General features: G+C 44.8%; 1 protein-coding gene across 8 annotated transcripts; it reads left to right on the plus strand.

Annotated features, from left to right (window-relative positions):
* Positions 1 to 27029, plus strand: Slc25a27 (solute carrier family 25, member 27). Of its 8 annotated transcripts, XM_087567900.1 has the most exons (11): positions 125 to 273; positions 1064 to 1134; positions 2714 to 2728; positions 3297 to 3488; positions 5910 to 5994; positions 10044 to 10166; positions 14159 to 14271; positions 17993 to 18077; positions 19844 to 19936; positions 20506 to 20608; positions 24100 to 25827. In XM_087567900.1, exons 1-11 carry the CDS (start codon positions 215 to 217, stop codon positions 24169 to 24171), a joined length of 1011 nt encoding a protein of 336 aa, XP_087424026.1. In that variant the 5' UTR covers positions 125 to 214; the 3' UTR covers positions 24172 to 25827.
* Positions 27030 to 27475: the final 446 nt, after the last annotated feature.

A 27475-nucleotide genomic window follows, 5' to 3' on the forward strand; every position in this document is an offset into this window, starting at 1 on the left:
ACCTGAAGCCGCTGGACCGGTCCAGCTACCAGGCGGGCGGCGCCTTTGCCGAGCGTAATAGAGGCACATGGTCCTTCCCTGACCTCTCTTGGGCTGAAAAGGGGCGGCGCCGGCAGGGTGGCAGGTTCCCAGGCGACTAGCGGTGCCCACTGGTCCTGACCTGCTGCTGAATGCCTTTCCCTGAGGAGGAGTCGCTACAGCCACTCACGCAGAGATGGCCCCGGACCAGCAAGTTCCTACTGTCCGGCTGCGCCGCAACCGTGGCCGAGCTAGGTACCGGCCGCCCCCGCCTCGGCCTCCCCAGCGAGTGGCCGCGGCATCGTGCTGGGGGAGGGATGGGCGGGCAGCCTCACTCCAGGCTGGAGCATCTTCAGAGGTTGGACCTCGCAAGGATGTGGTCAGGTGCCCAGTAGGCCAGCTTCAGGAGAAGCATGGATTGGAGGTGTCCAGGGTCCTTGTCTTTCCATCCCCAGGGATGTTACCTTTTGCCTGAGTGAGTACTCTTGGGCTCTTCATGAGCCCTATACCTCTCTAGGAAACATTTCCCCTTTCATAAGGATGACCTTTTTAGAACCATAATCCATTTGTTCACAGGTTTGTTTTTTTTTTTTTCCTTCATCCTCCCTGGGACCTTTTTTTATGGTTTATAGTCTTATGCAGCCTCAGAGTCTTTTAAGATTCGAGTTATGGAATGTGTGTGTGTGTGTGTGTGTGTGTGTGTGTGTGTGTGTGTGTGTGTGTGTGTGTGTGTGTGTTGGGGGCGGGGGAGGGCGGGGAGGACCTACCTTGTGGGACGTCCAATTGTTAACCATTCCTCTGGAACATCTGCTTAAAATCAATCAGCCACATCATTTCTCTGAGCCTATATACCATGTTTACCTATAAGGGGAACCCTGAGAAATAATATTTTTATGTGGTAAATGCAAGGCAAGGGCAGCTATTAATTGGGGCATTATTACAATTGCATTGATGTAGTAGTGGGTCCTGGATATACGGTGGCAAAGACCCCAGTGTGGCCTTCTTCCAGGCTGGTGGGGGCACATGCTGAGAAAGACATTTGCAGCTGCTGCCTGTTGCAGAGAAGCTATTTCTGTGTGTCACAAGAACATCATAGAAAAAAAAACAAACAAACAAACAACAAGATCCATCTGCCGAAGGGAGGCCAAAGAAACAAACAACAACAACAAAAATAAATAAATAAATAAACAAACAAACAAACCACTCAGAGTGGATTACGATACCATGGCTGGAGCAGATGGTGAGTGTTTTTTTTTCCCCCCCCAGGAAGGGGGCAGGGAGGTTTTTGTACAACCTGTGGTCTCTGTGAAGCTATTTCAGATTACCCTTACATTTTCTTGTCCATTAAAACAAGAAAGAAAGGAGAATGTCTCTGGTGCATTAGTCATTGAAAACGTTACTCAGCCCTCTCTATCGGAGGTCTGTTTCTTTTTATACCTAGTATAGCCAGCACACTGCCTACTGCTTTGCCCTTTACACTCTTCCCTTTGTGCCCTTTAGCCCAGCTATTTGTCTTCTTTCTAATCAAAGTTAACAGAACTTTTTTTAAAAAAATCATTGATTGTCCAAAATAAAATTCACCAGCGTCTAAAGACATCTAAAATGTGTCAGCTGAGGGATGAGCCACATTAATGGTCCCTGAAGCTCAGTGGCTTGTGCGGAAACACTCTTGGGAGATGTGTTGGAGAGAATTGGGTGAAGAATAGGGATCAAAGGCCAAGGAATCAAAGTGAATTGGTAAAGGGAAGTACACACTGGAGCATGAGGGCCTCAACCATGAATTAACTGAAATAAAAATGAAACAAAAGATGTATTTTGAGAAGCAGAATTTGAGGCTACTACTTCTTCATACTCTGTTTAGTTTCACATGTTGATAAGACACTTTTAAAGATATATATATATATATATATATATATATATATATATATATATATCCCACTGGGGTCTTTTTAAGATATATACACTAGATAGATAGATAGATACATACATACATACATACATACATAGATGATAGATAGATACATAGATAGATGATAGATACATAGATAGATGATATATGGATAGATGATAGATAGATAGATAGATAGATAGATAGATAGATAGACAGACAGACAGGCAGGCAGATGGTAGATAATATATTAAATGACAGGTGATAGATAGATGATAAATAGATGATAGATATAGATAGACAGATGGTAGATAGACAGACAGATACATAGATGATAGATATAGATATAGACAGACAGATGATAGACAGATGATAGATGATAGATAGACAGACAGACAGATACATAGACACAAGATAAGGTAACATCTGTCACATCTGACATCTGTTTAGGGACATTATTGGTCAGTTACTAACTTTTTCAGAATCTAATGGATATATGTAATATCTCTCTCTCGTCTTAGAAAAGGTATTCACGGAGTATGGATCAGGCAGTGGTCACTGACAACTTTTTATATACTGTGAGCAATGTTCATGAGCTTGACTCCATATCTCTCTCAAGAGTTATTCAGGACACTGTGTGTATGAAGTGTCTTATGGGTCAGGTAGCTAAAATAGCCTTTCAGATCAAAATATACCGTCTCGAATTCAACATATTCAACATACAAATTTTCCAGTTAACTAAAGTTGATACTCAAAAAGAACTCTTGAATAGGCCATGTACGAAACTTCTCAGTTCAGAAAAAAAATGGGATATTTGCCTCAGTTTGAAGAAATTTGCTACCCCTGTATACAGAAGGCATTCCAACTTCATTTCGTCTTCTGCATCTCAATCGTCCGTTCTGTGGTTCATTCTCATGGAAGAAGAACCTATGAAATCACAGAATTCTGCTTCAAGTTCGTTCTAAATTTGTATTGGATCTCAAATGATAGTGGCTGTGGTCAAAGAGACAGAACGAGATACTGTTTTGGATTGGGAAAATTCAAGTGGTTTCACATGTTGATGATAAAAGAGATCCAGGGTCAGCCTACTTTTGTGGAATTGTTTTGCTTTGGCTTTGTATCTGGGGACACATTGGGGCAAGGAGTCTTAGATTTGGGAAGACAAGAGAATGTACTTTCCACATTGTCAATCTATGCGGTCAGAGTGTGTGGGGATGGGTTCAGAAGTGTGTGTTTTCCACAGGTTCCCTAGCTGATGCTGCTATATTCTCCTACTCCAGTCTCTCCAGATCTTGGGGGAATGCTAATCCTATGATTTTAGAGGGTTTTGTTGGCTTGTCTGAATGTTTTGGGGGGTTTCCTCCCCTTCGTCTGTTTTCTATTTCATTAGCAACCTTTCCCCTCGATCTCACAAAAACCCGACTCCAGATGCAAGGAGAAGCTGCCCTTGCTAAGCTGGGAGATGGTGCGATGGAATCCGCCCCTTACAGGGGCATGATGCGCACGGCCCTGGGGATTGTCCAGGAGGAAGGCTTCCTAAAGTTGTGGCAAGGAGTGACGCCCGCCATTTACAGACACGTAGGTATTTATCTTGATTCTAGCTGGTAAGTTTGTTATGGGTTCTGTATTCTTTGCTCTTTGCTGTATCCAAAATCCAGCAAAGGCATTACTCCCCCCACCCCACCCCATCCCCACTGATACAATAAATCAGTAGAAGAAAACCTTTTCAAGTGTTACTAAGGAGTTACTGCCCTGAGTTTCTTAGACTAGCATTTGGAAGTATTTAACTTCCATATTCTGCAACACCCTGGGAATTGCCTGGGAGATCCTTGGGACTAGATGGCCACCTAGGCTAGCTGGAAGTGGTGAGCAATATATAACTTGGAAAGTGATAGAGGAAGACGACTGGTCTCAACTTCCGGCCTCTGCACGTGCTTGCATATCCACACGCTGATATGGTTCTACACGTGTGCGGGCAGAGTTACACACCATCCTCACTACACACACACACACACCCATGAAAAGAGAAAGATAATTCAACAAGTGTCATCACTTAAGGGATCCTGACGTAAAAGGAGTCATAAATGTTTCTACTTGGCGGTATGTTTGAAACGTTTCCCTGTCAGTTCTTTAATGGTACAAGACAGGCAGGCGAATGATTTACGTCCTTTCCCCTTATTTAGGAGCCTCAAATACAGTGAATTAAAGTTGGTTTGAAATGGAAAGTTCCGAATGAGCTTTCAGCCAACTATTTTCACGGTCTTTGAAAGTAAAACATATTTACCCTTGCCCTGTACATCGAAGACCAGCTAAGCTGACACAGCGGAGGGTAAGGAGCCGTGCTTCATCCAGCTGTGGCACTAGATCGTAGCAGTGGTTGGTGGTGTGGCAGAGGAGCACCGGTGAACTTGCCTTTGACTCTGTCCCCAGGTGGACTACTTGTGTGGGTCACTTGTATGTGGTCACTGTCACAGAGAAAAACGAAACATTTCCAACCGTGCTTTCAAGGAAGCACTCACAGAAATGGGTGTCGTTGCTGTGTTAGCTTGTAGAGAGGAGACCGTGAAGTTGGTTCCAGAGAGACACGGATAAGTGTAGCCCTCTGCCCCTCCCACCTCCCAGCTGTTTCCTTGGCCCAGAGAGCATTGGTTCTTATGTTCGGATTTACCGTTGTTAACATTCCACTCTGTGAGCAAGTTAGCGCATGGTTTTTAAAGGGGTCAGAATTATGCACACAAACTTGCACTGTATTCGCCAATTTGTATTTATTTTTACGATATACCAAGTCAAACTGCCTGAAATATCAAGACAATCTCTCACATGGGCACCGTGGACTGATTTTAATGGTGCCGCTTTGCCCCTTTTAAAAGGTTTCTCTTTTGGACCCTGTTTTCGTTCTGTGCTTTGACTTTTCTCCATGGTGTTAGCCAGTTTGTTGTCCTTCGACTAAGATCTTTCTTGTGTGCTGTAAACCTGAAAGAGGAGAGCTGTTCCTGGATTCCCCAGCGCAGTTACAGATGCTGACCCAAAGAGATATCCTTCATACACCAAGCCCCAGAGCTACGTGTTTGAGTTAAAATCAACTCACAGAGCTCTTTTATGAGGCTGTTTCCCCCTCTCTTTCACCTCCTTTTTCTGTGGTTGTCTCAGGATTTTATTGCTATGAAGAGACACCGTGACCGCAGCGCTTCAGAAAGACAAACACTTCATTGGGGCTGGCTTACAGTTTCAGAGGTTTAGTCCATTATTGTCATGGCGGGAAGCATGGCGGCATGCAGGCAGGCATAGAGAAGGTGCTGAGAGTTCTACATCTTGATCTGCAGGCAGCAGGAGACTGCCACACTAGGTCCACCTCAAAGCCCACCTCCACAGTGACACACTTCCTCCAACAATGCTACACCTACTCCAACAAGGCCACACCTCCTAATAGTGCCACTCCCTATGGGCCAAGCATTCAAACACATGAGTCTGTGGGGGCCATTCCTATTCAAGCCACCACAATGGTGGTTCTCAAGATGGTCAGAACCGAAACAAGAAGGCAACTGTAGATCTCTTCTTCCCTAGCCTCACTTCAAGTTACGTAACTCAGAGACCCTTAAAACCTCAAGTTGTGTGTAAGTTAACTAAATGGACTCACGCTTAGTGAATTAATGTCTGTCAAAAATAAATAAATAAATAAACAAACAAACAAACAAATAAGCAAGCAAGCACTCAGAACCTGTGTGGAGAAGCTCTGAAGGGAAGATCGAGATCTAATTGCTAAAGAATTTGATAACTGCTGTGTCAGAACATGCAGTGTGGGACGAGGACACTGAGAGAAAGGTCAAAGAGCAACTTTCTGAAAAAAACCTATTGAGTCCTTAAAGAGACTAATCGAAGCAGAGAAGGGGTGATCAGACAAGAAATGAGGATTCTTCCTTTGGAAGATGGATGAGGTCAGGTCAGAAAGCTCCTTCCTTAGACAAGGGACTGAATCTCCGTTTCTGTGGTCTGTTCCACACAGTGTACTCTGGAGGTCGGATGGTCACCTACGAACATCTCCGGGAAGTTGTGTTTGGCAAAAGTGAAGATGAACATTATCCCCTCTGGTAAGCTTAGCTTTGAAAACAAGATGTTGTGACCCCAAAGGCTTTATTGATTCTATTATATGTAAAATTATCCATTTCTGCTAAAACTGCTTCTGGTAACAGACATAATCAATAATAGAAATTCCTTTACATATTACATACAGACATCATAGAGGTGTACGTGTGCACTGTTCTCATATGTTATTTATTTAATCATTTTAATGAGTTCAAAGGCTGTGGGGAGGGTACATGCCTATAACTCCAGCCCTTGAGAAACAGGGGCAGGAAGATAGGAGAGTTTGAGGCCAGCCTCTGTTACAGGCAGCCTGTCTCAAAAACAAATGTTAATAATAAAAATAATTCTATTGGAGCATCTTCTCTTGGAGCTGCCTTTTTTGATTGTCATCGCCTTAATTAGCTTTCTATTGTGGTGTTAAAACATCATGCACAGATGTAACCTGAGGAGGAAAGGCTTTTGTTTTTGTTTTTCACTTACAATCCCAGTCCATCACAGAGGGTCATCAGCATAGGAGCTCAGACAGGAACCTGGAGGCAGGAACTGAAGCAGAGGCTACAGAGTCAGGCAGCTTATTCTTGTCCAGCCTGCTTGCTGCCCATGGCTTGCTCAGGAGGACCCTCTGCCCAGGGGCGGTCCTACCCACCATGCGATGGGCCCCCTCAAAACATCAGATATTCGTCAAGAAAATGCCCCACAGACTTGCCTGTGGACCAATCCAATGGGAGCATCTTCTCAATTAAGGAGCCCTCTTCTCAATGACTCTAGGATGTGTCAAGCTGATACAAGACTAGCCAGCACACGATTTTTATTATAGCCGGTCCGTTTAAAAAATATATGTGTGTGTGTGTGTGTGTGTGTGTGTGTGTGTGTGTGTGTGTGTGTGTGTGTAGAGAGGGAGGAGAGAGAGTAACATGTTAAATCATCTCATTATTGTATGCTTTTGTGATTATAATTAAAAGACACCAATCTCAGTTGCACAAATGCTTTGGTTAATTCAAGGTGCCGGGTAGCTGATGAAAGACTTTAAAGGCTTACATCTTAACGCACTGCCTGCGTGCCTTTTATTTAGTTTCCATTCATCAAAAAATATTTAGTTTTCTGAATGAAAATATATTCTCTCAGAAAAATGTCTCCCAAGAATAAGCAAACCAGCATCTCTCTCTAGAGTCTCTAGAGGGGAGCTAACTGTGATTAATTCATGTTTTCTTTGTGCTTTTCTTTTTCTTTTCTTTTTTTTCTTTCAGGTTCTGGCTTTTATATTATTAGAAACTTTTATGTGGTCCAGTTTTTTGCCTTTGGGTGTTTTTTGTTCGTTCGTTTGTTTGTTTGTTTTTTGTTTTTTTTTCTGGAGCTGAGGACCGAACCCAGGGCCTTGTGCTTGCTAAGCAAGCGCTCTACCACTGAGCTAAATCCCCAACCCCTGTGGTCCAGTTTTTAAAGCCTGTGTCCAGGAAGCAAACCATGGCTCCCATTTTTTTTTTGTATCAGTTCAGTCCTAATTAATAAATCCCTAAGAGTAAAGTTTGCCACCTTCTACTCTGGGGAACTTACTGTTTTCAGTCAGAGGTTATCATAGCCCCCCTTATAAATTACTTGAAATTTCCGTAAGAAAAAAATAGCTGGAGGTGGATTTCACAGTTCTATAAAGGACAGTGGACTTCCTGCGGGAACTTGTTTGGTGTTGTTTGGACACTTTTTATAACAGAAGGAAGACGCCGAAAGGAAGATACAGTTTGCCAGCTCTTCCAAAGCATGCTTAGCAAACGGTTTTATGTTCCAAGCATCGAATTCCCTGAAGTAGGTTGCCACTTAGTTTTCTTTCTATTGTGATTTTTCTTCCCACTTTTATATTTTTTTCTTTCTTTTGTTTTTAGCTTGTAAATGTAGAAGTTTAGAAAAGAGCGTTAACAGTTGTGGGATTTGAACCCCTAAGCTAATGCCCTCCATTCCCAAGATGTAAGAATGTTGACTGCATTCGATGAACTGTAGATCAAACCTCGTTATCCGGGTGCTTAGGTGCCTCTGAACCCCTTAACTTCCTGGACACTGTGCTTTGTCCCTGTCCTTTGTCCCTCTTTGGTTTTCCTTCTTACATGGGCATGGAAGTCAGTAGCTAAGGTCCAAGACAAGGACCAAACAAACCATAGCCATGGGTGTTTCACAGGGGAGGACCCCATGCTGGGAGACGAGCTGTTTTACCCTTGAATGTTGAGGAGTTTTGTTCTCTCTTTTCTGCACACCGGGTGTGTTCTCCCATCCCTGTAGCCTTGGCTGCAAGTGCAGGCTGAGGTCCCAGTCAACATGTATAGAGCTGACGCTTGACTTCTACGGAACACTAACATGTCGTTAATGCCAATGACTCCTATTTCCGCCATGACGCTGCTTATTAAGACCACAGTAGTGAGCTAAAGAGATGGCGGCTGCTGCCAAGACTGATGACCTGAATTAATCTTGGGGACTTAAATGCTGGAAAGAGAGAAATGGTTACCAGAAGTTCCCTTCTGATTCTCTCTCTCTCTCTCTGTCTCTGTCTCTGTCTCTGTCTCTCTCTCTCTCTCTCTCTGTCTGTCTTTCTCTCTCTCTCTCTGTCTCTGTCTCTGTCTGTCTCTCTCTCTGTCTCTCTCTCTCTGTCTCTCTCTCTCTCTCTGTCTGTCTCTCTCTCTCCCCCACCTCCCGTGTCTCTCTCTATTTCTTTCCCTCTCCCTCTCTCTCACACACATGTACACACTCAACTCAAAATATTTTTTTTAAGAACCATAGTAGCTTCGTACCATCAGAAGGAACCTGTCAGTACAGCCCTGTGTATTTTTCTTCCTTTCGAAAAGCTCTGGGCTTTTAAGTCGGAGAGGGGTTTGGGTCCCTTTCTACTCCCTTAATGAGTGTCTCAGACAAACTGCCTTCCCCTTTCCACCTTCAAGTCTCTCTGCTGCAGAGGCGATGCCCACCTTTAGGCTTCTGTTTCCGTAGGACTGGATGAGACCATGTACAAGTGCCTGCTGATTTAAAATCTAAAATTTATAGCAGAAATGTAGAGAAGAGTTCGTAGGGGCTGGAGAGATGCTCAGCAGTTAAGAGCACTTCCTGTTCTAGAGGACCAGAGTTCAGTTCTCAGCACCCATATTGCGCAGTTCATATCCGCCTGTAACTCCGGCTCCAAGAGAGCCCAAGCCTTCTTCTAGCCCCGCTCATGCACTATGTGTGAATGCTGTGAGCACATGCTTGTGTGCGTACATGCACACACACACACACACACACACACACAGAGAGAGAGAGAGAGAGAGAGAGAGAGAGAGAATATATTAAAGTATTTCATCATAAACATGCATCTGGCACCATCAGAACAACTTTAAAGAAAAAAATCTAGCACCCTGGAAAATTAAGGAAAAGGTGTCTAGAGACCCAGCTCCCAAAAGAAGTGTAAGTGTTCACTACAAACACATGGGAAAGGAGCATTAATTTAAACGGAGAGATTGATTCAAGCTCCCTTTAAACTGTCGTGAAGTGTAAAATAATAGAGCCATTTATAACACACACTCACATGCAACGTGTGACTTGGAGACGCAGCTCTGTAATTGTTATGGTTGAGTCCTGCTCACCATAGAAGCTGAGAGGAGAGGAGCTGCAGTCCGTGAAACGAAGAGAGAATGCTGTCAAGCCTGTCATCTGGAAAACCAGTGCAGTCTTGGGTTAAAATTATGCTTTCCCAGCCCCTGCATCCTGGGCTGACTGCTTCTCTGCTGTTTCGTTACCCTGCAGGAGATGCTGGCTGTAGAGAAATAGTCGCTGCAAACGTCCACACTTAGGAAGCCATTTTCCTTTCCTTTGGATTCAAATGGGAGAGTTTTAGATTTTCCCTGTAAGTCCTATTGATCCCTGGACCGGCCCACCAGTAAACAGTCAAACTGCTTTTCTCTCTTATGTGTCCGTCCTTTAACCTTCTACCCAGGGCCTATACAAGCCTGGTGTGGTTCACTTACACAATCTGTGAAACTAGCGGCAATTCGTAAAAAAAAAAAAAAATGAAACAAACTATCTCCTTTTGTGCAACTAGGAAGTCCGTCATTGGAGGGATGATGGCTGGCGTCATCGGACAGTTTTTAGCCAACCCCACTGACCTCGTGAAGGTCCAGATGCAAATGGAAGGGAAACGTAGACTGGAAGGGAAACCCTTGAGGTGAGTCACTCAGGAAACTGATGCTTTCCCTTCCCGTTTCCAGCCACCTGTTTCTTGGACATTTACCTCAGGCACTCATAGGTTTGTAACCTAATCTTTACGAAAGGAAATAACACTAATTCTTTTCCTTTGAAGTTACATTTGTGAGGAGGTGAGAGCCCCAATTGTCCTCGTACACAATGACATGTTGGGCATCTGACACATCTTCATCAGACAAACTACATGTGTTGCTAACTCTTTGCTCCTCCTCCTAATAAAAGACAGGCTAGCCCCACCCCCTTCCAAGCTGTCATAAAGAATTTAGAAAGCAGGGCATTGCAGTTCAGGTCTGTCAGCTCAGTGCATGGGAGGCTGGGCAGAATTGCTGAGGGTATGAGGCCAACCAGGAGTATAGTGAACTCAAGGCTAGCCTGGTCTATAAGTGATACTATGTTTCAAATGGAGAGAGAAGAGGGGGAGGGGGAGATGGGAGGGGAAGGGAAAGGGGGAAAGAGAATGAATCATGTGCCCTGGTATGAGCCCTAACTTTGTCACTAGGGCTGCTATCCTGGAAGTCACTTACCACCCAGTCTCTGTATCTTCATTTTTAAAGGGGATTCTTGGTGGTTAACACTACCGTCTTGGAGAATCTCCGTTTTCCTCTTGACAAGAATATAGAAAGAATAATTTCTTGTAGCCTGTTTCTACTGGGAAAGGGTGAGCTCTGTCAGATGGACCCTTCCCAGGAAAGAGGTGAAGCCTCCCAGGAAAGAGGGAAAGCCCTGCACAGAGTTGAACTGACCCTGAGGACATCTGCTCCTGGGAACACTGGCTCTAGCTGAACTATACTTGAATGAGGACGGCTGGTCCTTTCCTTGGCTGGTCCCTTCCTTGGCTGGTCACCATTGAGTGCTGCTCTCATGCCCTCTCTAGCCTTCCCTGCTGTAGCCTAGGTCCCCTCCAGACTTTAAAAAGTGTGTGGGGTGCACACTGGGCCAAGAGACCGCACTCTAACTTAGCAAGTGGGCTGTAGTTTCCCAGGGCCGATCCTGATACTTTTCTAGCATCTAATACCCGTGACTCAGCAAAAGAACTTTGTTTGTCGGGAGAAGGAAAAGCAGCCAGCTGGGCTCTAGTTGGGTTTGGTTTTTTACGTTGGCTGCTTGACTTTCTTTTGTCCCTAAGGTTGACAAGTTCTGGTTGATGCCATTGTAAAAGAGAAGGTGGAGGAAGAGGAGGATGGAAGGAAGGAGAGAGGGAAATGAAGGAAGGGAGAGAGGAATAAAGGAGAGAGAGAGAGAGAGAGAGAGAGAGAGAGAGAGAGAGAGAGAGAGAATCCCAGAACCATGAGCACCTACACAGCTAAAGCACAGAGTGATTTTGCATGTCAAAATGGTAGTACGTTGTCCTTTGGTGAGGTTCAGAAACGTCAATGCCTATAGGAAAGCCATGCGTCTAGGAAGTGAACAGCAGGGAATTCCAGTCCACATCCCCAGGGTCCGCATAAGCCTGGATGTTTCTTCCCTAGCAGACACTGGTATTGTCTCAAGTTCAGATTCGGCCTCGGTTTACACCTGCATACAGAAGTAAGAGCGAAATCAAGACAGGATGGTAATTCTCCCAAGGATTGTATCATTTAATTTTAAGACTTCTCAGATTGTCTTTTCTGTTCTCTAACCTAGAACGTCATCTTGCTCACGAGATAAAAGATTTTTAATTTTCTGTTTATTATCATTATCATTATGTTATGTGCATGGGTGTTTTGCCTGCATGTGAGTCTGTGCACCACGTGTGGAGGGAGCCAGAGAAGGACATTGGATCCCCTGACACTGGAGTTAAAGACTGTGGTGAGCTGCCTAGTGGGTGGTAAACTGAACCCAGGGCCTCTGGAAGAGCAGCCAATGCTCTTCTTAAGCACGGAGCCATCTCTCCAGCCCAAGCTGATAGAGGAGTATTCGTGAGAGTCAGTGTTTGCTGGGCTTGGGTTTCTTTGTTTTGTTTGATGATGTTACAGAGAGTCAGTGTTTGCTGGGCTTGGGTTTCTTTGTTTCGTTTGATGTTGTTAAGGATCAAACCCTGGGGCGCTTGGGCATGTTAGGGAAGTGATCTATCACTGAGCGACACCCCTGCCTCAAGTCACTGGCTTTTCAGTATTGTTTGAATATATGTGTCCCTGAGTCACCAGTAAAATGAAGGCTAACAGCTATTTCTTCCTTCTGTACTTGATATAAGAGTGAGCGATATAAAATACCGAAAGTGATATATTGATCATTTTACTAGACTAAGAAGAGAAGATCATGACAGAATTTATGGTGCCACCCATTAAAAATGTTTAAATCGTGTCAGGCATAGCAGCACACACCTGTAATCCTAGTATTCTGGAGGTTGAGGCAAGAGGCCAGCCTGTGCTAAATGAATAGCAAGACTGAAGACTAGAAAAGGAGAAAGAATGAAGACAGAAAGGGAAATGGCCAGAGAGACGCTTCGGCAGTTAGGAGCACTGGCTGCTCTTGCAGAAGGCGCATGCTCAGTGTCTGGTCCCAAATGATGGTTCACAACCACCAGTAGCTCCAGTTCCCGTGGAGTCCAGTGCTCCCTTCTGGCCTCCAGGGGCCCCAGGCGTGTGCTGCCCTTACATACATGCAGACAAACTGCTCATACACATAAAATGAATAGACCGCTTTTTTAAGGAGAAATGTTTGAACCAAAAGTTGACCTTTTAACAAGTTATGCAGTTATCTAGAAATGAAACTTTTATAATCTTTTAATTTATAGCGATTCTGAATAAGTATTATTTCATTCCGAATTGTATTTATTGACTTTTGTCATCCTGTACAGATCTGTCCATGAGACCTTGGGTCTGAGAACCTTAAAGAGTGGGGCGGACTGCAGTCTATAGCTGCAGACATCAGTACTTCAGTTTCAGTGTGCTCTTACACACAAATATAACAAAGACAGCAATGATCCATGGAAAGTCATTTGAGTTTAGAGAAACATATACCAGGAAGCTCATACTACAGATTACAGAGCAGCCCTTTCCCAGAACTTTCTCAACACAGATCAGTTTAAGCACACTTCCCTGGCACCTACCATAGATTGTATCTGGGAAACCATGGAAGCAAGGCAGAAGGCCACGCCCAGATTCACAGTGCATGAAGGACAGCATTCAGAGATCCTTGCACCAGACCGGGTTCTAGAGCTGTGTTCCAATATCCAATAAGAACAGACATGACATGTCTTGTAGGTTGAATGCAAAGATTTGTCGCAGGAGGCACAAAATCACATCCAAGGACAATGGAGAAACAAAACGTGCCCTTTCTCCTGGATCCTTCCTCACTGCCAGCTCCCCAAGGCATGATTCCTCATATATCATTCCTGTGTCCATGTTCTGACAGTATCAGAAGTGAGAATTTTGGCTTCTTTAAAAACACAGAAATATTATAAGAATATTTTGGGTTTTTTAAATTTTAATCTGAGGTGTGGGATACGGGGCTGCTTCAAGCTAGACTCGGGAGCTGACTGATTTGCCTCACACTCTAGCAGAGTCATGATTTTACCAGCTTCAGACAGTTTTTGCGAGCCTGTAGCACTTGGAATTCTGGGGACTTCTCAGAGGATATATGAATGCTAGAGCCCCGGTAGAAGGGATGGGTTGACTGGTTGATGGTTGGATGAAGTTTGTTGCAGTTTGTTAAATAGTTCTGTGTAAAGAGAGGAGAAGAAATTAGATATCCTGACAGCAAAGATCAAACTTGCCCCAAGGAACTCAACGCCCCTAATCAGCAGGAAACAGTTTAATGTCACCTCCTTTTCCCTCTATCCTTTTCTTCTCTCCTACCCAGTGATAGGGGGTTGGAAAGGAAGAAGTAAACAGGTGGAGAAGGGTGACAGAAAAACAGAAGCACAAAGTGGCCAAAGGTCCCGTTACAAGTATCACCTGAAGGGGAAATTTACACATCTGCCTTCCAAACACAAGAACACATGGAATAACAGGTCTTTGTCATCTTTCTTAGATTCCGGGGAGTACATCACGCGTTTGCAAAAATCTTAGCTGAAGGAGGAATCCGTGGGCTTTGGGCAGGCTGGATACCCAATATTCAGAGAGCAGCACTTGTGAACATGGGAGGTAACAACTTCTTGGATGTCTAAGCCGTGATCTCCCAGTTGTGAGCACTGGTATCAGGGTATGTGGAAGGTATTGTTTTAGTACGGTAACTGGTGCATTTCCACCTCAGATGGTGATGTATGAAAAGGACCAGAGAGAAAAACTGTTCCTGTAAAGAAAAAAAGAAAGAGTCATTTCTAAGGCTGCCTACTCTGGTTGAGATCGTCCTTTGAGATGAAAAATGAAATGTGTAACAGTTGGGCAGTCACTCTGCACAGATGCCCAGTTCTCCCCGCCTGAGGCTCAGTCCGTTCCATTGGAAATGTTCCTGGTGGACGTGGCCTGCAGCCTGGAAATAGGAACATTCCTCTCTCCCACAATGCATCTCTTCTCTTCACTTCTCAGTTTCACCATAACCATGAAGTTTCAATTGGTCAGTTATACATCAAGGAAGCTAGAAAAGACTAAAAACCCCCTATTTTGGAAGGCTGAGCTGAGAGGATCATGAGTTCAAGGCCAGTCTGAATCATAAAGTTATACCTATGTCAAAAAAAAAAAGATTAAGTCATGTCAGACAAATGTTCTTATTTAAGAAATGCTATTAATACAGTAATGCTAGTGAAGTTACAAGTTATGCTATTATATAAAAGGGAAAACATTTTAAAATTAAATTATAATTATGTTGACAAATGACAATATAAATATGTTGACATTTATGTTGACAGATATCTTTACTGAGAAGTTACATATAGCAGTCCCTATGAAGATACATTATTTATTTATAACTTTGAACTCTAGAACATATAAAATTTCATAGCATCATGGAGCTAATGGCCATCCCACTGCTAGACAGGTAGTCTTTGACATTGGCAGTGTCTGTGTTTTAGACAGACAATGGATATGTCCACACCATTGTTACCGTAATGCCAGCCATGCGTATTTGCTAAAATGAGCATGAAATCTTCATGGGAATTAGCATATAGGAAAGGTCACAAGCAACAGTGAGCAGCAAAGAAGCAGCGTGCCTGTTTTGTTAAGAATACAGAATTTGGGGTGAAGAAATGAAAGATGTGTTCCTGGCTTCCTAGAGTCGCCTCTCTGAGAATGGTCATTTCGTGTGCATATCCACAGCGTCCTTGAAACGTAGATGGCACAGCTACCAGCTACCCCCATCTTCCAGAATCATCTTAAACCCACCTCCCTACACCCACTCAAATCCCTGCTACTTCAGTATCCCCAGTGACCATCCAACAGGCCACACCATCAGACTCCCAGCCTGACCTCTGCCACAGCCATCTGACTGGCTCTTCCCCCATCCTCAGAGTTGTACAGCAAGCGTAGCTCTCCAGAGAGATTTATCTAAATCACTGACCCAACATGCTGTGCGTGTTCTTATCACCTTCTGCGGGCTTCCCATTAGATAACAAAGTGGAAATTTTGGAACATGCTGCAAAACTGGCCAAAAGCTTTCAGCTAGCTTCCTGAGCAGTTCATCTTGTCTGCCTGAAGGAGCACTGCAGAAAGCCACACACCCCCCACACCCCACCCCCACCCCTACCACCCGGTGAGCTGAGAGGCCACACCCCCGTGAGCTGAGAGGCCACGCCCCGTGAGCTGAGAGGCCACGCCCCCAGGAGCTGAGAGACCACGCCCCCAGGAGCTGAGAGACCACACACCCCACGTCTACAAAACTGTTCCCCACCTCTCTGCTCGAGGTTTTGTCCTGTCTTGTGATGAATTTTCATCCACACATCCCTTTAATACACAGCTAAACCATTGTCTCTGCCCGTGTATTGGTCCTTAAGCTCTCTCAGGCCCTCCCCAGAGCCGGAGCTGGTCGTGAGTTCTCTGAGGTGATTACTGCCCTTGGCCTCTAGTGTGCCTCTGTATCTTTGACTACCTGGTGAGCCCCCAAGGCAATGACTGTAGATTGTTTTTGGCTCCCCATCCCCCCACCCCCTTCATACTGACTCATCCAGTGCTCAGGGCTTAGTCAGTGAAAGGATCCTTTCTAAGATGGATGATATGATGTTCGGGAATCAATACATAACGTTTATGAGAGTGCTAGTAACAGGTCACTTATGTGGACCGGAGTAGATCTGTTTTCTCTGTCACTCCATGTCTGTCTGCTGTGTCTCATCGGGAGGTAATTCCCCATCCCCACCCCCCAGGAAATCTCAATTTGTTCCTTCAAGGTTTTCTCAGAGCCACAACCCACCCGAGTTCCAGTTGCTTCCTTTGGCTGTCTCTAGAGTATCACTTCGAATGTGCCTAAACCACACTTCGTTATCAAACCACTTTCCTCTCCACTTTTGTCTCAAAATACCCGAGTCTGTCCTGTTACATGGGTACGAACTCCGTCCTTCTCTGTGTCTGTTAGCCGCTGAGGGATTAATTCTGTCTTTTCCTGGTCACTGGAGCTGATTCACATGTGACTTATTGCATCCTCCATAGCCACTAGACCCCTTCCTAGGACCACATAGCCACTGGTCCCACTGTCCCTGGCTGTCCCTGAACTGGCTTTACAAAGGTGACCACCACTGTTGCCCTGTTTAAAAAACAAATAAATAAAAGCTGTCTGTTTCCATCTTTATCTCAAAAATAACAGCTCTTCCCTTTAAATTGTCCACACTTTGAACCCGGCCTTCACCTTTCCTTTCTTTCTGCCTTCAATCTGCTGCCTATTTCTGGCCATTTCTGCTCTCGGAATTTATCCAGAAGCTGAGCAGGGCTCCTCAACACCCCGGTCAAGCCAGTGTCATCTCTTACTGGGATTAGCATGGTGGCCTCACATCCAGTCCTCTGGTCTTCGAGCAGCCTGACCTCTGACCCTCTCCTGAGTCACCTGGGCCAGCGCAGGCCTGCCGTTCTCCTGTCCCCACTTGGGTGCTCAGCTCCACCAGCCGCAGCTTTCTGCATAGTCATCCACAACCCAAGACGGCTCCTGCCTCACAGCAAATGCTTTCCTGTCATCTAGAGCTCTTCCTCTCGGCCCTCTAAATGCTCATCCCCCCCCCCTCCATGCTTCCTTTGGGTCTCTGGTGTCATTTTAGCCAGAGACCTCCCGTTTCAGCCAAACTTTAAAACCCATCCGCTGTCTGTTCTTCTGGATCCCTTCCCTCTTCCTGCTTGTTTGCAGAGTACTTATTTAAAACCCACTGACAGCCAGCCCGCCGGTAGTTTGTTTGGCTTGTTGCATCTGCCACGAGGGAGCAGAATAAACGTCTCATTTTACCAATGACTCTCCCCCCCAAGTCTACGAAAGTATCGGTCTCGTCCCGTCTCTGCCCTCGGGCACGTCTGCCCACGCTCACCATTCGTTTGCCTGTACTTCAGCATGGGTTATCCTCATTAAACCCCAGCATTGTGGCACAACTCTCCTTTTTAACAAACCTTTCAATAGCTTTCTATTGGCCTTAGAAAAATATACAACAAGCTTAATGTAAAACAGCCGTCCAGATCTGTTGATTATAACTGCCAGGGTCTTGACTAATCTGACCTCGGCTCAGGCAGGAATTTCTCAGTCCAAAGACCAAAAGTTGCAGAGGGTAACACAAGCATAACTCGACGCAGTGAGTGCCCATTTCTTTCCTACCGTTTATAGCTTTGCCTGCCTCTGCTTGCAAGCAAGAACGGCGCCTTTCATTCTGGCACACGGTCCACCCCCAAGCCTGGCATAATTTTGACACAAAAGACAGTCACTGTTGAGTGAATGAACAGTCAACCCTTTCTCCTTTGCCAGATTTAACCACTTACGACACAGTGAAGCACTACCTGGTATTGAACACAGCACTTGAAGACAATATCGCCACTCACGGCTTATCCAGGTAGGCGGCTGTCTGGGCTTTTCTAATTTTCCATTCCTGTTCGTTTTCAAGATTTAATTTTATTTTTAATTATGTGTACACATTTGGGTCTGTGTGCGGGGATATGGGTGAGAGTCTAGGTGGCCCCTGAAGCCTAGAGAGTTATTATCCCCTTGAGCTGGAGTGATAGGTTCTGGGAACCACGGTCCAGTCCTCTGCAAGAGCTGCAAAGAGCTCTTAACCCCTGCGTCATCTCTCTGGACATATCTGGCCTTGTCTTGAATTGTTGTCATAAATTCGAACCTTGGGAATCTTTTGGGCAAGAATGTCAAGCCATCGTGATGAGGGAAGGATAATGCTATGTCCTCAAAGTGTCATTTTCTTCAAGTTCGTGGCAATTAAAATGTGAAGGGGCCGATAAAATCACAGCACATCTCAGATTAAACTCAGCAAACTTTCATACCCGATGGGACTGCCCCGGGGGCAGTTTCTCCTTAACTCAATCCAGCAGATATGTGTGTGGCCTTCTGGGCTGATTGTCCCAGTTTCCACCTTGCAGCCACCCTGCCCAGGGCACTCCCCAACTGGGAGAACTGGACACTGAAAGTGGAGAACAGTAAGTGAGGTGATAGAAGACTCGGTCATTTCAGGGGTCAGAAGACTCAGAAACAACAGAAACAACGACACCAGCAAAGCAAAGGGAAGAGGCGCAGAGGAAGCAGATGAGACATGAGGGTTTGAGGGAGTTTGGCTCTTCTGCTGTTCCTTCTCTTTGACGGGCTCCATTTTCACGGGCTCCATTAGAATGGGTAGCATTTCGGTATCCGCTCCCCTTCACATCCCAGTGATGTTTTGTCTGGCTCCTGGTTTTGTTTCTAAATAAAAAAGCAAATAAACAAACAAACAAACAAAACACAAAGCTTCAATCACCCTCTGCTACTGAGGTAACCCTAGATATGTGATGTGTGATATAGTATTAATATTCTCAGGTTGATGGTATTACAAATACACACTCCCTTCCACACACACATAAGAATATGGTTTTTGGACATGCCACTCTTTGTCCCTGCCTCCATATCTGGGCTGACAGATGACTCAGTTACCCCCCAGTGCCTGTCCCTACCTGCCTGCCACTCAGTTAATATCTATCACATTTGCCCATTTTAATTTTTTCCTGGCACTGGTCTCTACCTGAAGCTATCTGTTTTTTCTCGGCCTCTCCCTAAGTAGTTTAGACACCTCCAGAACAGGATCTTCTTAAACATTTCTTTTTGTTCTTGGTGGTGGTGGTGGTGGTGGTGGTGGTGGTGGTGTGTGTGTGTGTGTGTGTGTGTGTGTGTGTGTGTGTGAGAGAGAGAGAGAGAGAGAGAGAGACAGAGACAGAGACAGAGACAGAGACAAAGACAGAGAGGGAAGGAGGAAGGGAGGGAGGGGGAAGGAGAGGGAGAGGATGTGTTCTGTGACGTGTGACTGTGTGTACATGCCACAGCATGCATGTGGAGGTCAGAGGACGACTTTCAGGACCATCAAGCTTTCTGACAAGCACCTTACTTCCCAAGCTATCTCAAAGGAAAGAATCATATCTCCTGTTCCCTGCATCAAAAGAAGCCTGGCAGCAGGAGGCACATATCTGCTGGCTGGCCCTGCTTTAGAGTTTTCTCCCTTCCTGAACTAAGCATTAATTTTAATCTCAAAGAATATTTAGTGTTCCTTTCTCTTTGAATATCAAATGCCTTTTCTTACAATTTCGAATATTCTCTTTAAATTTTATTTATTTGTGTCTACAGTTTGTGTTCTGGACTGGTGGCTTCTATTCTGGGAACACCAGCCGATGTCATCAAAAGCCGAATAATGAACCAACCTCGAGACAAACAAGGAAGGTAGGTAAAGCCCTTATGCCCACATGCTGGAATGTCTGCAGCGGTGTTGGTGTTTAAAAGATGCCGTCTTCTAAAGGTCTATGCGATAGAGATGTATTCAAGGTTTCCTCTTTGAGGCTATTGTTCATGTGGAATTATTTTCTTTGTCTGATGCAAATATACTACGCCTTTGGGGAATTGAGCTAACAGCCATATTATTTAGACACAGAATAGTTATTGTGACTTTATTGTTTTCAAAAGCATTTTGAAAGCTTTGAAATCACTCTGCTGAGAATTTACAGGCCACTCTGTTCAAAGCGTGTGCCTTTCAGGTAACAGAACTCAATGCGGTATAAAGTGGCGTGCTCTCTTTGGAGGAGGTCTTGCGGAATGAACTCTAGGGAGGACAGAGGGGCTGATGGGAGAGAGTCAGCAGGAAATGCCTGTGAGGAACTGAAGATGCTTATGTATCATGCCAATGGAGCATGGATACAGAAAGCATTGAGCTCAGAACGGCGCTCTGAAGACACGTTATTTACACCTCTGTTTACACAGGAGGGGATGTGACAAAGGTCTCTTTCTCCTTCCAGAGGGCTTTTGTATAAGTCATCAACTGACTGCGTGATCCAGGCTGTTCAAGGAGAAGGCTTCCTGAGCCTGTATAAAGGCTTTCTACCCTCCTGGCTGAGAATGGTAAAGACGGGGAGGTTCTGTTTCTTCCTTTGTTTTCTTTATATTTCACTTACTTGTACTTTGCAGGTATTTTTCATCCTCCTCTCTGATGTGTGGCCACACGAGAGGCCCATCCACCTTCCTTTTAAAAATCTTTACTGTAGGGGTTTCTTTTTCTTTCAACCCTTTCTTAGAATCATGTTTCCTTTCTTGACAGACTAAGGCTAAGTGACCCTGTCACACTAATTAATAAACAGCTTGATAATCTATTGCATAAGTAGATAAAGACAGATTTTTTTGTTCAAGTGCTATAAAGCTGTTAGTAGTCTTCTTAGCTAAAACAACCCAGGTTGGGATGAATAGAGAGATTTCAGAACTTCTAGGAAATGTTGCTGCTTCTGAACTTGCTTTGATGACAAAGTTATCCAGGTTTGATTAGCAGAGAGACCTGCTTTAGAAGAGTGCTATGGCCCACTGTGCTTCTGCCATTTACTGCAGTGTACTAGACAGAGTTAGCCATGCGGGAGCTGTCATTCACAGCACGGTTCTTTTGTGAGTGCTTATAAATACTTGAAAATGTGGATGAGTTATGGGGCTAGACATTCAATCAGAAATCAACATAATAACGCGTGTGCGCACGCACACACACACACACACACACACACACACACACATAAGAAACTATAAATGGTGACTGTCACAAGAAGACTTTGTAGTGCTTTGGAGATACACAGCGGGTAGGTACAGCCTAAACTGGATAATCCTGAAGGTCTCTCCCTAGGAGAGACTTGAAGCCTGAATAGGGCTTAGCGAGGCAAGATGATAAAACAAAACAAAACAAAAAACAAAAAAAAAACCAAAGAAACAAAACAACAACAACAAAAATAAACGTTCTCTGGAGATGGGTGGAAGTGTACTGAGAGCCCAAGGGCAGGGAGTATGGAAGGTGCAGCTGGCCAATATGCAGACAAACAAGGCAAAAGGCGAGTCAGATAGGCAGAAAGTAGATAGGCAGGGTGAACCGTGCACATTGCGGTGCGCTGTGGCTTGGCCAGTTATGTACTTCTAGATTATTCTGTCCTTCTTGTGTTAGAAAAAGGCCTGGAGTGATCAATAAACATAATGGTGGTGCAGAGGGGAGTCTGGCAGTGAGGAAGAGGATACCTTTTAACAGGTGTTTGGGGCATAGGAGCCTGACTGGATGAGGGTAGCTGAACGGCCAGAGAAGATAAGGAGAAGAAAAGCCAGGACCTGAACAACGGGCGCTGACAACAGTTTGTACAGATGGGCATATTTGCAGGGCAAGAAATGTAGATTAAATAAATATAGTTTTTGGTACAGAAAGTTTAGGAGAGAGATATGCAGAAGACTGTGTTAATATCAGAATTGGATCAGTACTAGAATCTAATGTAGGGGAAATAGGGCTGGAGATACAGGGAGTATAAGAACGTACAGATGGGACAGTAGATGGCTATAATAAGAACAAACAGAAAGCCACAGCCCATAGCAACACCTGATATAAAGTGTGTCAGTCAGCCTTCTGTTGCTGCAACCAAATACCCAACACCTGACAACACAACCTGAAAGAAGACAGAAGGGTTTATTTGGTCTTCGGGTTTCCGAGGTTTCAGACTGTGGTCAGCTGACTCAATTGCTTTTGTTGGCTGGTGAGGCAGAACACCCTGGCAGGACCAAGTGGCCAGGAAGTAGAGAGCTCTTTGCAGGGAGGAGCCAGGGACAGGTGCGCCCTGCAGACTCCTCCCATCAGGAGGAGGGGCAAAGGGGATGGATCAGTGACTAAAGCATCATCAAGCAGGCATCACCACGGTGTGTATGGCTGTCCTGTTGGTTGTTGCTACGCATGATCGAACCCAGACACCTGCCTCATAAGAACCTGCAGGCACCTGGCTGGCTTCACTGGAGCTGATAATTATAACATGCCTGGTATATTCACACAAACATGTTTGATAAATGACGCAGGAGCCGGGCGCCTCCAGGCCAGCATGTTCTTCAGAAGTGCAAGCCCTACGTGGGCCCAGGTCAGCATCAGAAGGTCACTTGCTAAGCATCACAGCCGGAAGAGCTTCTTTTGTAAACTTAAAACTAAAGATTTAGGACTGTGAAGTTATGAGGGCTTTTCAGTAGCTAGCTCTGCAGAAATAAAAATGAGAAAGGCCTGCGGTAGGCTTGAGACAAACCTGAGGCAGCAACATGGGACCAGGCGCACTTGGATTATTTAAAAAGTCTCAACTGTGCTGATGGGGAACTCAGAAAGCACAGACAGCATGGCCAATGACAGGGTTCAGAGGCTCAGTCAATCCCACCCATTAACTCCCCACACAGTCTTTAGCTAAATGTTCTCTCTTTCTCCTTTCTCTCTCTCTCTCTCCCTCTCCCCTCCCCTCTCTCTCTCTCTCTCTCTCTCTCTCTCTCTTGAGCTCATTTAACTAAACCCCGCCATACTCCCCATCACTAAGAAAGTCCCTAAACAGAGGAGGCATAGAGTTTCCTCACCCAGCCCCTGTGGTTTTGAACCTTTAATAACACATTCAGTTGGAGAGCCCACCAGTAGAGCTGCTGCAGGGTCCTTCTTAAACAGGACTCCCCCCTCCCAGGCCTCTCTGCAGTTGCCTCCTTGACCGATCCATTCTGATGACACAGGGATGTGGCACATTCACGGCTTTGTGTTTATCTCAGCCAAGTGTGTGTGGATCAGCTAACCACTACGTAGTGCGTTCTTAGCCTGCCAGTGTAACGTGTTCAGTATTTCCCAGTGCAGGCAGCATCCCTTCCCAAGCACAGTTAGCAGATCCAATTTAGATTCGAACTAGTTAAGTTTAACTCTCTGCTCTAGAATGGAAATCCTCTCTAGTCACCAATCAGAACCAAACTAGAGAGGGACTTGATCCAAGCACCCTTTCCCTGGTAATCCCTACTTCCTAGTGTTCATCACTTATTTCAGACCACATCCTTTCTACTTCCTGTGGGTAGATCCTTTCAGATTAAGGTCAAGCCATTCTAAGATGGGCTTCCTTTTTCTCTTTCGTGTGAGTTTGTTTATGCAGATCGCAATACATCTGGGACCGAGATTTTTACGACCCAGATCTTAAAGACTTATCTATATCTTCCTCGCATCTTAAGCATCTAATTAGACAGACGCTTAGTACAGAAGTCAAGGCATCCCAGGCTGTAGCCTTTTAGCCAAAAACGATCCATAGAAAGAGCAGTGTGGTCCGGCACCACACTGTGTCAGTGGGCAGCGGACTCAGGGAGATAAGAATTGTTTTTTTTTTTTTTTTGTAAGTTGTTCTTAGAGAAATCTGTGGCCAATATGACAGGAAAATGCTTTATAAGTTTCAAAGGTAAACTATTAAGATGTTGGTGGGGTTTTTTTCTGCTTTGTCTGGTTTGGTTCTTACAAGTGGATTGAAAATGACTGTCGCTCAGAGATGTCTGTGTAGAGTCTATCATCGCTTTGAGATGTGCACTAACCTCTTTGGTTAATCTTTCAGACCCCTTGGTCAATGGTGTTCTGGCTTACTTATGAAAAAATCAGACAGCTGAGTGGAGTCAGTCCATTCTAAGCCCCTAAAGCTAGAGTGCTCCTTGTCACTGAGCAAGAGCAACACAGGCCCCTATCATTTCTACCTCTTTAGGAAGATACTTTACTCCACAGAGACTGCGATTTGCAGGGGGCAACACTTTATCCCTCTCTGGAAACCGGAGTTCTCTCTGACTCCTCCTTTTATCTAAGAGCAATCTGTCTGGTCCAGTCTCACGAGACCAACCACTGAGACACAGCCGAGGCGTCTGCTAAAGAAGGGAAACCCAGACCACTTTGACCTTGGGCCAGGAGGTTTGGACTCTGAGCCGCTGATCTGTGCAGGAGCATCTGCCTTAGATGAGTTGCCAGAGGGAGCCAGCATCTGAGACCCGGATAGACGTCAGCGATGCGGAAGACTGTTGCGCTTAGGGAACGTTTAACTTCTGCGCCAGTATGTATTGTTGCAGTCTGACAACTGCTTTTCGGCCAGCAGAGCGCACGCACTGTAATCTTCAGGGAGGCAAACGAGAAGTCACGAATAAACATCTTGAATTTTCCTAGTGCTCAAAGAAGTCGCTTTACCTTTTCACGCAAGGAGGACGGAAAGACATGAGAGGCAACTTGAAGTGGTGTTGGATGGCAGGGCGAGAGGCTCCTCGCTGCTGGGTCTGCTTTTGCGGGTGCTCTTATTGGCTACCACTCCTTCATGCATGCTAGAGCCTAGTGATATCCTCTGATGGCCACAGTCTGCCAGCGGGAGCAGAACGCTTGCTGCGTAACCCATCCCATTACAACCCACATTTGTCCGTAGCTCTGAGAAGCATAACCAAGGGAACCACAACATACTTGCCTGCGATTCAGCTCCCAGGGTGTCCTTAGCAAGCACCTCATACAGTCACCCAGCTCTCCGGGGATGTTTTGGGAGCAAACTCACTCCCTCGGGTCTCCATCTATATCTCTCTGTTACGGAGAGGAGAGGGCAGTGAGAGCTAGAGAGCTCAGATGCCAAGCCAAAACTTCCAGAAGCCCGAGTGTTAATCATTGTGAATCTAATCCATCCCTGCCTGAAGTATGGCAAGAGTTCACCATCCGCGGGTCATGATAATCCCTCCAGTCTTCGAATCGGGTCCTTTTCCCTCTTTCTACAAGGGTTTCTCCAGAGTCACCTACACACCTGCTCCCCCAGCCTCAGACACAGGGCATTTGGGGATGAATGGCTACAGCTTGAAGGTAACGTCTGGGGCTATTACTAGAGAAACTGTGAGCACTCGGGCCCAAGGTGGATCTGAGAGCCAACCAAGTAGCTGTCATGATGGATAGATTGCTCACTTGTGTGTACAAGCAGCATCCTCGGTGCTGCCTGAATGAGCGGATGGAGAATCACTGCCATTGCAAAGGAGGAAGAAGCACACCTTTAAAGACCTCTCCACGTGCGGACCCGTCTCGCTTTTCTACTTACTGAAGGTGGAGTTTGATCCCTGCACCTCTTCGGGTTTCCCACCTGTCTGTTGCATTCATTGACCCGCAATTGAGTTGCTAAATATATATATATATATATATATGTAGCCTATATTATGTGCTTAAGTCCCCAAGTGTTCGCTTTGGGGAAATTTTGGGTTTTTTTCTATGTTTTCTAATGTGTATGACTAAGTAACAATGAAGTCAAACAATTACATGCAAACTCGACTGTGAAAAATTGGCTCCAGCTTTCTTCTTTTGGGGGCTGGGAACTGGGACATAGGCACGATGTTCCTTGGTTTGGAAACTGAAGCCCAGGGAAAGGTTGCCCATGCTGCACAACACAAAGACCCTGGTAATTATTTATCTTACAGTGGACCGTAACGCTGCACACTAATGAGGTACCCAAGCAGAACCCTTACATCGGCTGCACAACGCCCCTGTGTGAGATTCTGAGTCATCTCCTAATGTGTCGTTGTTGATGATGATGTCGTCGTTTTGTCCCGTAGTTCTCAGTATATCTGCGTTGCTTACAGCACAACGTTTAGGCTGAAATGGACTTGAACACTAAGACTCCTCATGGTCTGGATGCTTGTCGTGTCTCAGACACATAGCCACACTACTCCCATGCGAACTTGGCCTCTTGGTACCCACTTGGTACCCATTGGAATGTTCTAGGTCCTTCTCCAAAGTAAACACATCAGAAAAATCCTGTCTGTAACTTTCTCACCCTCCTACAGTGGAACTCTGTGGGCTTCTCAGCCCTGCAGCCCAATCTTCATAACTCTAGGCATTTTTCTTTAATTCTGCTTCCTCAGTTTTCCTAGTCAAATAATGCTTTTTTACTTTTTAAAAATCCACGCATAGCTATAATGCATAGATTATGGTTATAATGTGCTCTGACCTTTATAAGCAAATTAACAAGTGTATCTAATTAAAGGGATAGCATCTCTTAAGTCTTATTTTAGTTAGACATAATAAGGGTTTTTAAATCTTTTTATTTTACTTTTGCGTGTGTTTCGCCTGGATGTTTGTCCGTGTTCCATTGCATGTGGTTCCTAAAGAGGCCAGGAGAGGGCATTGAATCCCCTAGAATTAGAGATGGTTACGAGCTGCCACGTTGGTGCTGAGAATTAAACCCAAACCTTCTGGAGGAGCAGCCAGTGCTCTTAACCACTAGGCCATTTCTCCAACCCTGGGAATAGTAAATGTTTTTTAAAACTCCAGGCCCTGTTGGATTATAATTCTTCAGGGTTAGGACTGGGTAGGTACTTTGGTTGTACGTGAATCACAGCCTTCATTAATAGCTTTCTTTGTTTGGTTGCTTATTTATTCGTTTGTCTTGTTTATTTATTTTAGCTACTGGTACCCAAGAAAAACTGTTTATTGCTAACACAATATGATATGAATATATAATAAAGTTATATATTGCTAACATAATGTATATTAGTCTTGCTATCATTATTTTAAGAATAGATAGATGCCATATGGGTCTGAAATATCTCTCTTTTTCATCTTGTTAATTTAAAAAAGAAACAAATTGAAGATTTAAATGAAAATTTTTATTATTTAAGTTTCAGATTCTTAGCTACATTTATTTGCGATTGAGAAAGTTATACTTTTTTTCTCTCCACAAACAAAAAAACATTTCTGTAAGACCTCTCATGGGGAAAATGCATATTTTTAATATTTGATGATTCAAATATGGGTTTTGACGTGGTATTGTGGCACGTACCTGTAATCTTAGTTCTTGGAAGGTGGGTTCAAGGTCATCTGGACTATTTGATTGGTTCGAGGCCAGCCTGGGCTACATGAAAGACCGTATCTCCAAATGAAACAAAAACAGAAACCAAATATTTGGTAAGAAGACCATTCTCTTTTTCCTG

The sequence above is a fragment of the Rattus norvegicus genome, chromosome 9 (genome assembly GCF_021556685.1).
Source record: "Rattus norvegicus strain SHRSP/BbbUtx chromosome 9, alternate assembly SHRSP_T2T, whole genome shotgun sequence".
Lineage (NCBI taxonomy): Eukaryota > Metazoa > Chordata > Mammalia > Rodentia > Muridae > Rattus > Rattus norvegicus.